Here is a 14,374-nt window from a genome sequence, read left to right on the forward strand (position 1 = left end):
CCAACACAATCATATATTATAGCTTGTTTAGCCATTCCCCAATTGAAAAGCAGCTATCATTTTAGCCAATCTGATAGAGGTTATGATGATATCTCGGAGCGGCTAGGTGGCACAGTGGATAGAGCATTGGCCCTGGAATCAGGAGTGCCTGAGCTCAAATCCGACCTCAGACACTTAATAATCACCTAGCTGTGTGGCTTTGGGCAAGCCACTTAACCCCATTGCCTTGCAAAAACAACCTAAAAAAAAAAAAAGATGATATCTCAAAGTTATTTTAATTTGCATTTTTCTAATCAATAATGATTTAGAGAATTTTTTCATAAAATTATATTTAGTTTCATTTCTTCATCAAAAACCTGACTGTTCATAACCTTTGACCATTCATCAACAGGACATTCTTTTAAAAAATAAGCTTTTACTGATATCTTTTTTTAACATCACTGTAGTTCCTTCCAGCATCCCTCCCTTCCCAAAGCTCCATCCCATACAACAAACAGTATTTTTAAAGACAAAAAAGAATAAAGGAAAAGAGAAGGGGATATGCACAGTAGATTAAAAAAAAGACTGAAAATATATATAATGTACAATACTTGTAGACTTCCCACCTCTGGTCTTTTCATAGCTTTTCTTTTTGAATTATCTTTTTATATTTATTGTCTTTATAATTTTGCCATATTCATTGAATTCTTTTTTTGTGTTTATTCTTTCCATACACATTGTGGTAGTCATTACGGATATTGTTTTCTTGGCTCTTCTTATTTCACTTTGCATTAGTTCATGGAGAACTTCCTATCCTTTTCTGTTTTCCTTACATTTATCATATCTTAAAACACAGTTATACCATTCTTCTTTTAGGACCATTAAAACAAAACCGAACCTCTTACAGGATATCTATCTAATCAACTTCTTCTGTGATCCTAGATGAGCACAACATTCTGAGAGGACATAACATTTATCATCTCCCCACATTAGAGTGTAAAAGTTATGTATTTACCTTCTTATGTTTCCCTTGATTCTTCTGCAAGCAGTATAAAGTTTCTATACAGTTCTAGTTTTTTTCATCAGGAATTCTTGGAAGTCTTCTGCTTCATCAAAGACTCACCTTGTCCCAGGAGGAACTCATTCAGTTTTCTGTATAAATTATTTCTATTACTAAGACCATATAGTTTGCCTTTTGGAAAATCCTATTCAAAGCTCTCAGCAACTTTTAGAGTAGTGGCTGCTAAATCATGGGTGATCATCACTGCTTTTCCTTGGAACTTGAACTTAATTCTTTCCCACAGCTTGCAGTATATTTTATTTGACCGGGAGACTCTAAATTTTGGATACAATGTTTCTTGGGATTTTCATGTTGGCATTGGTAGATTCCTTCTGCTTCTATTTTGCCTTCTAAAATCTAGGCAAATCTTTTTTGCCTTTTGATCTTTTACAATTTCATGAAATATGTCTAAACGTGTTCTTGGCTTTCAGATAGTCCAATAATTCTTATATAAATTATCTTCAATCTGATTTCCAGATCAATTGCTTTTGCTATGAGATACTTACATTTTCTTTTCTGGTCTTTTCTTTTGGTTTTGTTTTAATATTTCTTCTCTTATATAGTCATTATTTTCTATTTGTACCTTTCTACCTTTCAGACTTAGAATATTGCATGAGCAAGGTTTTGTACCTTTTTGTGCCAAACTGCTAAAATTCCCTTTCCAATTTTTTCTTCAATTAATTCTTAACTACTTTTAAAATTATTTTCCTTGAGTGTTCTTATTTCATTTGTAAAACCATTTTGACTACTTTTAAAAAACTCTTCATTTCTTCCAGGGAATTCTCATTGAACTTGTTCCCAAACAGTGTTTTTCCTTAAGACTTTGCTCGAAAATGTTTCGGAGTCATTTTCTTCTTCTGGGTTTGTGTGATCTTGTCACCACAATACCTTTTTTGTGTTGGGATTCTTTGTTGTATGCTCATTTTTTCCAATCTACTTCCTGATTTCAAACTTAATGTTAACTTGGGCTCTATGTACTTCTGGGTTGACTTTTTAATCCTCCAAATTCTTCCTGTTTTGGTTTTTTGTTTTTTTTTTTTTGAGTGTTGCTTAAGTTCAGGGCCTCTAGGACAGCTTAGGCAAACTTTCAGTGCTCCCACAACAGTTCCATCCAGGGCAAAATCCAGTTGTTGCCCTCCCAGTCTAAGTCCTACAAATTTCTAACCAGGGCTGGGGACTAAGCAATATAACCATGGCCCTGCCCTAACTGCTCCAATGGACCACTGCTGGGAACAACTACCATCATCAGTCAGTTGGAAAACTGCTAGTTTCTCTGAAGTTCTTATCTACTTTATTCCACTCCAAGCTTTAGATTAATCTGAGGCTATTACTGTGATCCCACCCAGCTAATGGGTCAGAGTCATACTGCTGCCATTCCTGCTGCTGCTGCTGCTGCTTGCTTATGAACTTGTTCCTTGCTCAAGTTCAGCACCTAGGGCCCACAATCCCTCCTAACCCTGGAAGAACACCCCTAGAAGCAGGTATCCTCCTCAGTCAATTTTAAATGTGACCTAGAACTAACTAGTGAATAAAAGCCACCAAAAGGGGCGGCTAGGTGGCGCAGTGGATAGAGCATTGGCCTTGGAATCAGGAGTACCTGAGTTCAAATCCGACCTCAGACACTTAATAATTACTCAGCTGTGTGGCCTTGGGCAAGCCACTTAACCCCTTTTGCCTTGCAAATACTAAAAAAAAAAAAAAAAGCCACCAGTTGACACCTCTTCCCATACCCTGCTCAAGTTTAGGTCTCCCCAAGGATCTAGGACCTCTCTTTGCCCTAGGACATAACCTCTCTTTACAGTGGAATGATCTATATGGCCATTACTGGTTAGACCTGATCCTATTGTCCACAGACTCTCTGTGCTGAACTAGGCTAGAAAAAAGACTGATTTTCTTTTCTTCAATTTGTTCATCAGGACTTGGTCTGGTATATTCTCTAGACATATAACTGTGTAATGACTATAACTAGAGGAGTTGAAGAATAGAGCTCAGCTGTCTGTCTCCTCCCAGAGACATCTCAAACTCAACTTGTCTAAAATAAAACTCATATTCCTTCTGAACCTCCCTATTACTCTTGATACTACCATTATCCTTCCAGGCACCCAACCCTGATATCCTAATTTTTTTTTTATTTCTCACTCTCACTAACCTTAGAAATGCAATCCATTCCCAAATTTTGCTATTTTCATCTCCACAGATCTACCCATATATGTCCCCCTTATCTCCACTCACACAGCTACTACTCTAAATACCTTTTATCACTTCTTACCTGACTAATTTGACTAGTATAAGAGCCTCTTAATTAGTTTCTCTACTTCAAATCTTTCCCTATTCAAATCCATCTTCTATTCAGTTGCCAAAATAATTTCCTTAAAAGGTCTAACTCCCCTACTTAATGAACTACAGTAGCTTCCAATTACTTCAAGGATCATAAGCAAACTCCTGTTTGGCAATTCAATAATCTGATCTTATTACACATTCCCTTTCACATACACTACACATCAGTTAAAATGTCCGTGCTATTCTTCTATGCAATCCTCCAGTTCTCTCTGCACCACTGTATTGGCTTTCCTCCTTGACTGTAATTCATTTCCTCCACACCTCTGTCCCTTGGACTCCCTTAGTTTCCTTCAAGACTCAGTTTAAACATCATGAAGCCTTTCCTGATACACATCCCATAGTTGCTCATGCTTTCTCTCCTCCCCTCCATTCATCTCAAGTTAGTTAATGAGAACAATATGTAGCTGGGTTGATGAGAGTAGGAGGAAAAAAGAGGGGGGGTAGGGAGATGAAGGGAGAGAATGAGAATGTAAGGAAGCTTAATTAGATTATAAACTCCTTGAAGGCAGAGATATTCACTTTATCTTTTTATCTAAGCAAAGTAGTAGTAAGCACTTAATACTTATTATCTCTTTCTATCTAAAAAACCTGCCTGGAAGACACTAAATCCTAAACCAGAAGGGACATCCTCCTTGCTCCACACTGCCTTGATCAAACCCTTCCTCTGCCACAGTCATTCAGAAATAACCACCATCTCTCCTCCTTGTTGTTTCATTCCATCTGTCCTTTTGGTCCAGATTCTTATCTTTGTAATTTATCAGGCTGGAAAGGCTCCAAGGCTTCTTCAAGGAGTTTAGTGTCTGTCTCCCACTATGAGCTTATATTTAAAGACTTCAAAATATTTGATATTCCAGTCTCCCCATTCATCATCCCTTTTAACTCCTGTGACCCAGAGAATAATCCTAATTTCACTCTCCACAGGAAAGGTCATACTCAAGATCTCACAATCCTCCAGAACTATGCCAATTCCAGTATTCTGAGGGTTAACATTCCCTTCTCTTATCTCTATCCCCATCTTTTCACTTCTTTCTCTGCCCCATTCTACCTGAACTCGGGATTCTGCTCTGGCCCAGCTCTGATAGGTGAGTTTTATATCTTCACTTCACAGTAAAAAGGTTACCATGCCACTTCCCAGCTATGTCCAAGCCATATCTCCAATATGCACAATCCCTTCCTTTTTTCCAATCCTAGCTTCCATAGTTTTGCTGTTTTCTCCTAAATATAGCTCTTGAGGGCAGGGGTTGTCTCACTTTTATGTTGTATCCTCAGTGCTTGGTGCAGGGTAAACACTTATAAATTATGTCTTTTCATTCATTTATTCTTCACCAAAACCTTCAGTCTCTCCATCGTTCATTTTTCCAATTCACTACCTCTGCTCTGATTGGACTCCACTCTCCTTAATATTTTGTGTCTGTGGATGACTAGTTCAAATGTGCTACCCTTCACCCTTGATCCCCTTGCCCCTTGTCTTTCATACCTTGCCAATCTTCAACTCTGGATCACCCACACAATCTACTTTCTCTAATCATACCTGAGTTGTTGAATGCTGTTAGCAGTTTACATCACCATGCCAATTAGGTCCCTGTAAATTCATTCTCTTTTTTTTAAATTAATTTTTATTAAAGATATTGAGTTTTACAATTTTCCCCCCAATCTTACTTCCCTAACCCCAACCCCACCCCCCACGGAAAGCAATCTGTCAGTCTTTACTTTGTTTCCATGTCGTACCTTGATCCAAATTGGGTGTGATGACAGAGAAATCATATCCTTAAGAGAAGAGAAGTCTAAGAGGTAACAACATCAGACAAAAAGATCTGTTTTTTTCTAAATTAAAGGGAATAGTTCGTGAACTTTGTTCAAACTCCACAGCTCCTTATCTGGATACAGATGGCTCTCTCCCTTGCAGACAGCCCAAAATTGCTCCCGATTGTTGCACTGATGGAATGAGCGAGTCCTTCAAGGTTGATCATCACTCCCATGTTGCTGTTAGGTTGTACAGTGTTTTTCTGGTTCTGCTCATCTCACTCAGCATCAGTTCATGCAAATCCCTCCAGGCTTCCCTGAAATCCCATCCTTCCTGGTTTCTAATAGAACAATAGTGTTCCATGACATACATATACCACAGTTTGCTAAGCCATTACCCAATTGAAGGACATTTACTGGATTTCCAATTCTTTGCCACCACAAACAGGGCTGCTATAAATATTTTTGTATAAGTAATGTTTTCACCTTTTTACCACTAGTGGTATTGCTGGGTCAAAGGGTATGTATATTTTTGTTGCCCTTTGGGCATAGTTCCAAATAGCTCTCCAGAAGGGTTCAATGAGCTCAGAGCTCCACCAACAGTGTAATAGTGTCCCAGATTTCCCACAACCCTTCCAACAATGATCATTATCCTTCCTGGTCATATTGGCCAATCTGAGAGGTGTGAAGGGGTACCTCAGAGAAGCTTTAATTTGCATTTCTCTAATAATTAATGATTTAGAGCATTTTTTTCATATGGCTATGGATTGCTTTGATCTCCTCATCTGTAAATTACCTTTGCATATCCTTTGACCACTTGTCAATTGGGGAATGGCTTTTTGTTTTAATAATATGACTCAGTTCTCTATATATTTTAGAAATAAATCCTTTGTCAGACTCATTAGTTGTAAAGATTGTTTCCCAATTTACTACATTTCTTTTGATCTTGGTTACAGTGGTTTTATCTGTGTAAAAGCTTTTTCATTTAATGTAATCGAAATCATCTAATTAGTTTTTGGTGATGTTCTCCAACACTTCCTTAGTCATAAACTGCTCCCTTTTCCATAGATCTGACAAGTAAAGTAGTCCTTGATCTTCTAATTTGCTTATAGTATTGTTTTTTATGTCTAAGTCCTGTAACCATTTGAATCTTATCTTGGTAAAGGGTGTGAGGTGTTGGTCTAATCTAAGTTTCTTCCATACTAACTTCCAATTATCCCAGCAGTTTTTATCAAAGAGGGAGTTTTTATCCCAATAGCTGGACTCTTTGGGTTTATCAAACAGCAGATTACTATAATCCTCTCCTGATTTTACACCTAGTATATTCCACTGGTCCACCACTCTATTTCTTAGCCAAAACCAAACAGTTTTGATGACTGATGCTTTATAATATAATTTTAGATCTGGTAGTGCTAAGCCACCTTCGTTTGCATTTTTTTTTCATTAAGCTCCTGGCAATTCTTGACTTTTTACTTCTCCATATGAATTTACTTACAATTTTTTCTAACTCATTAAAGTAATTTTTTGGAATTTTGATTGGTAGGGCACTAAACTAAAGTTTAGTTTTGGTAGAATTGTCATTTTTATTATATTAGCTCTACCTATCCATGAGCAGTTGATATTTGCCCAGTTATTTAAATCTGATTTAATTTGTGTGAGAAGTGTTTTATAATTGTTTTCAAAAAGATTCTGAGTCTGTTTTGGCAAATAGACTCCCAAGTATTTTATATTGTCTGAGGTTACTTTGAATGGGATTTCTCTTTCTAGCTCTTCCTGCTGTATCTTGCTAGACATATATAGAAAAGCTGAGGATTTATGAGGGTTTATTTTATAACCTGCAACTTTGCTAAAATTGCTAATTGTTTCCAGTAGTTTTTTGGATGATTTCTTGGGATTCTCTAGGTAGATCATCATGTCATCTGCAAAGAGTGAGAGTTTTGTCTCTTCCTTCCCAATTCTAATTCCTTCAATTTCTTTTTCTTCTCTAATTGCCAATGCTAACATTTCTAATACAATATTGAATAGTAGTGGTGATAATGGGCACCCTTGTTTCACCCCTGATCTTACTGGGAATGCCTCTAGCCTCTCCCCATTGAATATAATGCTTGTTGATGGTTTCAGATAGATACTGTTAATTATTTTAAGGAACAGTCCATTTATTCCTACACTCTCTAGTGTTTTTAATAGGAATGGATGCTGTATTTTGTCAAAAGCTTTTTCAGCATCTACTAGTATGATCATATGATTTGATAGGTTTGTTGATATAATTGAGTACACTAACATTTTTCCTAATATTGAACCAACCCTGCATTCCTGGAATAAATCCTACTTGATCATAATGTATTATCCTAGTGATAACTTGTTGTAATCGTTTTGCTATTTTATTTAGGATCTTTGCATCTATATTCATCAGGGAAATAGGTCTATAATTTTCTTTCTCTGTTTTAACTCTTCCTGGTTTAGGTAACAGCACCATATTGGTTTCATAGAAAGAGTTAGGCAGAGTTCAATCTTTCCCTATTTTTCCAAAGAGTTTATATAGAATTGGAACCAATTGTTCCTTAAATGTTTGGCAGAATTCACTTGTGAATCCATCAGGCCCTGGAGATTTTTTTTTAGGGAGTTCAATAATCACTTCATTGAATTTTTTTTTCTGAGATAGGGTTGTTTAGGTATTTAATCTCTTCTTCATTTAACCTGGGAAACTTATATTTTTGTAAATATTCATCCATTTCACTTAGATTATCAAATTTATTGGCATAGAGTTGGGCAAAATAATTTCAAATTATTACTTTAATTTCCTCCTCATTGGTGGAGAGTTCACCTTTTTCATTTATAATACTAGCTATTTGGTTTTCTTCTTTCTTTTTTTAATCAAATTGACCACAGGTTTATCAATTTTATTGGTTTTTTCATAATACCAACTTTTGGTTTTACTTATTAATTCAATAGTTTTTTTGCTTTCAATTTTATTAATTTCTCCTTTAATTTTTAGAATTTCTAATTTGGTATTTAATTGGGGATTTTTCATTTGTTCTTTCTCTAATTTTTTAGTTGCATGTTTAGTTCATTGATTTACTCTTTCTCCAATTTATTCATGTAAGCATTTAGAGCTATAATATATCCCCTGAGAGTTGTTTTGAATGAATCCCATAGGTTTTGGTATGTTGTTTCATTATTATCATTATCTAGGATAAAATGGTTCATTTTTTCTATAATTTGTTTTTTTGGTCCACTCATTTTTTAAAATGAGGTTATTCAGTTTCCAATTTGTTCTGGGTCTATATCTCCTTGGCCCAGTATTGCATATGACTTTTATTGCATTGTGATCTGAGAAAGATGTATCCACTATTTCTGCCTTTCTGCAGTTGATCATTAGGTTTTTATGTCCTAGTACATGGTCAATTTTTGTATATGTTCCATGTACTGCAGAGAAAAAGGTATATTCCTTTCTATCCCCGTTCAGTTTCCTCCATAAGTCTACCATATCTAATTTTTCTAACAATCTATTTACCTCCTTAACTTCCTTCTTGTTTACTTTATGATTTGATTTATCTAGATCTGAGAGTGGGAGGTTGAAGTCTCCCACTAGTAGAGTTTTGCTGTCTATGTCTTCCTGCAGTTCTTTCAGCTTCTCCTCTAAGAATTTGGGTGCTGTCCCACTGGGTGCATAATATTCAATATTCAAATGACTTTATTGTCTATGGTACCTTTTAGGAGGATAAAGTTTCCTTCCTTATCTCTTTTAATGCTATCTATTTTTGCCGCTGCTTTTTCTGAGATAAGGATTGCCACCCCTGCTTTTTTTTACTTCAGCTGAAGCAAAATATATTTTGCTCCAACTTTTTACCTTTACTCTATATGTATCTCTCTGCTTCAAATGAGTTTCTTGTAAGCAGCATATTGTATGATTCTGGTTTTTAATCCACTCTGCTATTTGCTTACGTTTTAAGGGAGAGTTCATCCCATTCACATTCAAGGTTATGATTACTAATTTTTTATTGCCCTCTATGCTATCTTCCCTCTGTTTGTATTTTCCCCCTTTCTCCTCCCTTTATCCATATTCCCCAGTATTTTGTTTCTGAATACCACCCCCTTCAGTCTGTTTGCCCTCCTATATCACACCCTCCCCTTTCTTTCCCCTTTCCCTTTTTCCCTTTTCCCTTCCCTTCCTTTTGTTATTTCACCTTTTTCCCCCACTCCCCTTCCCTTTCTCCATCCCCCCTCCCCTTTTCCCCTTTTAATACTTTAAAGGTTAGATGTTTTATAAGTTAACTGAGTATGTGTAGGTTGACTTTAAGCCAAGTCTGATGAGAAGAAGATTCAGGTGTTTCTCATCTGCTCCCTTCTTCCCCTCTATTACTATAGGTTTTTTGTACCTCTTAGTGTAATGAGATTTACCCCCATTCAATCCCCTCCCTCCTCCAGTCTCTTTCTTGTCCCCCTTTTTAAGGAGGTAGTGTTTTTCAGATCATTCTATCTAAGTCATAGAAAATTCTGAGTGTCTGTCCCTTGTAGTTCAGTATATTCTATCTAATAGAGTTAAAATTCCTGAGAGTTATTAGAGTCTTTCTCCCAAGTGGGGTTAAAGCCAGTTACATCTCTTTAGATAGCAGTCTCATAAAAATATGGAATGCTTTACGAATTTGAGTGTCATCCTTGCGCAAGGGCCATGCTAATCTTCTCTGTATCATTCCAATTTTAGTATATGTGCTGCTGAAGCAAGCGCTGTAAATTCATTCTCAACTAGGAACAACAAAATTTTTGATTTTCTTTGACTGAATCTCTATTTCATTCTTGTCAGTAGAAGCTCTAAATCTTTTCTTCCCCAGTACTGAAAATCTCACCCACATTTTCTCTCTTAAGAAATGTCCTTAAGTTTATATTTTACTGAGAAAATAGAGGCCACAAACCATGAGTTCACTCCCTTCTCTCCCCCATATCTCAAATCTTTCTATATACTCCTCCACCTGCCTTAATTTTACTCTAGTCACTTTGTCAAGGCTTCCCTATCCACTCATGCCCATCCTCACCCCCTTCCTGTAGCCTGTTCCATTGATCCTACTTTTATCTTCAATTTCTTTTCTATACTCTGTCTTGCTGTTGTCTATAGACATGATCAGATCTTCTATTCTCTAAAACCTTCACTTGACCTTGCCATATACTCAAACTATTACCTAAAGGAAGGAAGGAATGGAAGGAAGAAGAAAAGAAAGGAAAGAAAGAAAAAAAGGAAAGAAGGGAGGAAGAGGTCAAAGAGTCAAATGTGGTAGAGAAGCAAAGGAGGAGAGATATCCTAATTAAAGCATGCTGCTCTGTCTTACCGATTGATCCTTCTCTTCTGCTGGGACTTAATGATTGTGTTCTCTTCATCTCTTTTCTTCAGCACTTGGAAATTGTATTCTACTTTTTCTTGGTTTAGTTGATAAGTTGCTTTCATTTGCTGAAGCTGTTGCTCTAGTATCTGTTAAAAAAAAATTGAACATATTCTAGGAGGCTATAGAGTTTGCAGGTTAAGGGAGAAAGGAAAAGTACCCTGCAAGCTGTAATATGGAACACACACACACACACACACACACACACACTTTCCACTATGAATTGCTTCTTCCAGGTTATCTGAAAAGCAGTACTATAGGTAAGAACTCAATGACCTCACTAAGTTTCATATAACATTAACATTTTTCTTTAATATATAACAAAACACAATAGTAGAATGCTCAGAGATTTTACCAGCCCAGTCAGAAATGCCCATGATCATTTGGAGAAGGGACTATTGAGGTTTAGGAATATTGAGCTTTTTTGTAATATAATGACCTTTATCAAGGCACAAACCTTTACAATTTTTTCAAGGGCTCACCTGTCCTTGCTGACTCCTTTACCTTTTCTCAGAGGAGTTAAGAAGAGCAGGGGTATCATGAAGTAATGGGAAATGCAGAGGTGGCATCTACCTACACACTGATGAAGGAAAAGAGCACTTAGCCTAAGAGTCCCAGTTTGCCACCACTGAAGCCAACCTTGGGCCCTGAGCTTCTTTCTCTTCCTGTTTCTATGAAGATATGAGCTACTTCTCAAAGGTTAAGAGCAAGGTCACACTCATGGCCTGGCCAGTCCTAATAAATTGCTAGCTTGTAATAAGTTTGGAGATAACTACATTAATAAGTCAGAAAAATAAAGCCTGTGAAGAATAAATTCTCTGTTGCTAAGATAAAAATCTGGTAATGTGGGAAGTAGTTCAAACTCCACCCTCAAATATGGAGCTCGCACCTGCTCTTTAACCAGTATACAGGATAATATCTAGGGTACTGCCAGATCATTAGTGTGGCTCCAGTCCCTCTTTTTATTTCAGTTCCTTGGCCAGGGTCAAATTCTTATTCAGTGAATTCTAAGTGAATTCTAAGTGAATTCCTAAGTGAATTCTTAGGAAATATAGTGGCATGAAATCAGTTAAGCAACAAACATTAAGTTCTTGCTATGTGCCAGAAAAGCACTGATGACATAAACTCACTCTCTTCCCTCAAGGAGTTGGCATTCTAATGGGGTAGAGAATCTGCTTTCATAAACCAAAGGTGTGCTTTAAGCCAGCTTAAACTTGACTGGGAGACAGGAAGACCTGAGTTCAAATGTGATCTCAAACCCTCACTATGTGATCCTGGGCAAGTCACTTTACCTCTGCCTGCCTGTTTCCTCATCCTCTCCCCACCCCTCCCCAATATGAGTTGTTGTGAAGATAAAATGAAAGAATATTTGGAAATCACTTGGCACAATTCCTAGAAAATAATAGGAACCATGTAAATGTTAGCTATAAAATAATTGTTATTATAATTTATAATAATATGTTATTAAATTTTATTTGTGAGCATTTATATCTCAGAAATCAGTAAATGGTACAACTCAGGGCTTGATTTGCTGTTTTGTTGATTGTCTAGAGTCATGACTTAAAGTGATGAAAAAATGTTAATAAGGCAGATGAAACTTAAAAGTGTGATGTGCCTTTGAGAGAATCTGTTGTTAAGCATTCACCAGTATATCACAAATATGTACAAAATACAAAGCAAATACAAGATAATGTCAGAGACAAAAGCACTTACTGTGGGGGGAGACAGCAGGAAAGGTCTCATAGAGAAGAACTATTAAACCATCTTAACGAAAACAGGTGGCAGCTAGATGATATAGTGGACAGAGGGTTGGATTTATAGGACTCAAGAAGACCTGAATTTGAATCCTAATACCATCTACTCATTAACTATGTGACCCTGAGGCAAGTCACTTACAGCCTGAGTTTCCCTTATCTGCAAAATGAAGAGAGCAGCAGCACCTGCTTTCCAGGGTTATTGTGAGAATCTGCTGAACTAATATATGTAAAGTATTTTTAAAATCTTAGTGGGTTATATAAATGCTAGTTGTTATTAAGACTTTTATTTTATTAAGTGTATAGAAACAATAAAATTAGGTACCTTATTTTCTCAGATCCATGTTCATTATAGTTGTAACATTACTAGCTCAGAAATGAAGACTGACTATGGACTTTATATTACTAGTTAATTATTATAATCCTTGTCCATGGATGAAGATTGACTATGTATGTACATTCTAATTCAAGAATCTCCATTTTTTTCTGAGTCAGTCAAGACAGAGAACTGAACAATGGGTGCCCAAGGAGGACTCACAGTTATGATCTCCCCACCCCCTCAAAAAAAAAGGAATATGGCTAAACAAGCTACAGACTCACAGGTGATTTGAGAAGTCAAAGGATAAATCCAATTTGAGTAGATGAATGGAGAAGAGGGCACTACTGACCTAGGAGACTGATGAAGATATAGTTATTATTAAGATCCAGGGACCAAGCTAGGCTTGGAACATTCTGGAAACAATTATAACAAGTTAAGCAGCTACTTGTCCTGAGTAATGACTGCAGTCTTTCCCTTAAGAACACATATCCCCATGATTTCTTCACATGAGCAATACTGAGTCTACCCTAATGATAACATTTGTCCTAAAAGTACAACAAAATGAATCAGACATTGGGTTATCACCATGGGTGAATCCATGGCAGCCAAAGTGGCAGGGCATTTAATTTATGTGTTTATATGGCCTCTGTTGGCCACTGGTCATTATCTGTACCAAGCCTCATATATTAGTTTAAAAATATAAAAATCATGACTTTCTGTTTCAATAACCTAAATTGCCATTTATGTTTGGTCTCATCAAGAATTTTTCCCTACTAATAATGGTATGGTGTGGTAAAGGGATGGAGTCAATGGGCAATGGGGGAAAGTACTGGGAGGAAGGAAACAGAGATGAAGAAGCTGAGAGATTTCACATAAGAGTCAAAAAAACAGCTTTTTCAATGGAGGGGAGGGGAAGGCAAGGGGGAATGAGTGAGCCTTCATTCTCATCAGAAATGGCTCAGGGATGAAATGACATACACACTTAATAGGGTAATGAAATCTGTCTTGCCCTGGAGAAGGATGGGGGGGGGATGGGGGGAGGGGGAGAATAGAAGATAGAAGAGAGGTAAGATCCAGGGAGAGGGTACTCAGATACAACACACTTTTGGACAGGGCCAGGATGAAAGGAGAGAGAAAGAATAAAATAAATGAGAGTGGGGAGAAATAGAGTAGAGGTACAGCTAGTAATAGCAACTGAGGGAAAAATATTGAAGCTACTTCTCTGGTGGACTTATGATAAAGAAAGGAACTCACCCCAGAGACAGAGCCATTGGAATCTGAACACAGATTAAAGTACAATTTTTTTTCTCTCTCTCTATTCTTGAGGTTTCTCATCTTCTTGGGGGGGGGGGTATGTTTACTCTTATGTTTACTCTTATAACACATTCAAATTACATTAATGTATAGCATGGAAACAATGTAGAGACTGTCGGCCTTCTGGAGGAGGAGGGGGGAAAATTGAACAATTCAGAGCCTTGCAAAAAATGATGGGTACATATTACTATTGAATATAATTGGAAAACAAATAAAATGTTAAAAAAATCATTTTACATTTGAAAAAACAAAACCAAAAAAAAGAATTATTCCCTACTGGATGGAAATTCAGGGAAACCTGGAGGGATTTGCATGCACTGATGCTGAGTAAGATGAGAAGAACCAGAAAAACATTGTACATCCTAACAGCAACAATCAGGGACAATTTGGGGCTGTCTGTGATGGAGAATACCATCTGTATCCAGAGAAAGAATTGTTTGTATTGTCTGAACAAAGACCAAGGACTATTACCTTTAATTTAAAAAAAAAA

The 14,374-nt window shown here is 36.8% G+C and overlaps 1 protein-coding gene and 1 non-coding gene across 4 annotated transcripts in view; both read right to left on the reverse strand.

Moving 5' to 3' along the window:
* The window catches only part of DRC1 (dynein regulatory complex subunit 1), a 60,871-nt gene that overhangs the window by 14,890 nt on the left and 31,607 nt on the right, over nucleotides 1-14,374 (reverse strand). For all 3 annotated transcript variants that reach the window (XM_074209921.1, XM_074209922.1, XM_074209923.1), the window contains exon 8: nucleotides 10,447-10,586. In XM_074209921.1, the coding sequence (XP_074066022.1) occupies nucleotides 10,447-10,586 (140 nt within the window). The remainder of the gene's footprint in view (nucleotides 1-10,446; nucleotides 10,587-14,374) is intronic.
* LOC141510359 (U6 spliceosomal RNA) lies at nucleotides 9,745-9,851 on the reverse strand. The gene has a single exon (XR_012474856.1). It is a non-coding gene; the product is annotated as a U6 spliceosomal RNA (small nuclear RNA).

Source organism: Macrotis lagotis, chromosome 1, assembly GCF_037893015.1.
Source record: "Macrotis lagotis isolate mMagLag1 chromosome 1, bilby.v1.9.chrom.fasta, whole genome shotgun sequence".
Classification (NCBI taxonomy): domain Eukaryota; kingdom Metazoa; phylum Chordata; class Mammalia; order Peramelemorphia; family Peramelidae; genus Macrotis; species Macrotis lagotis.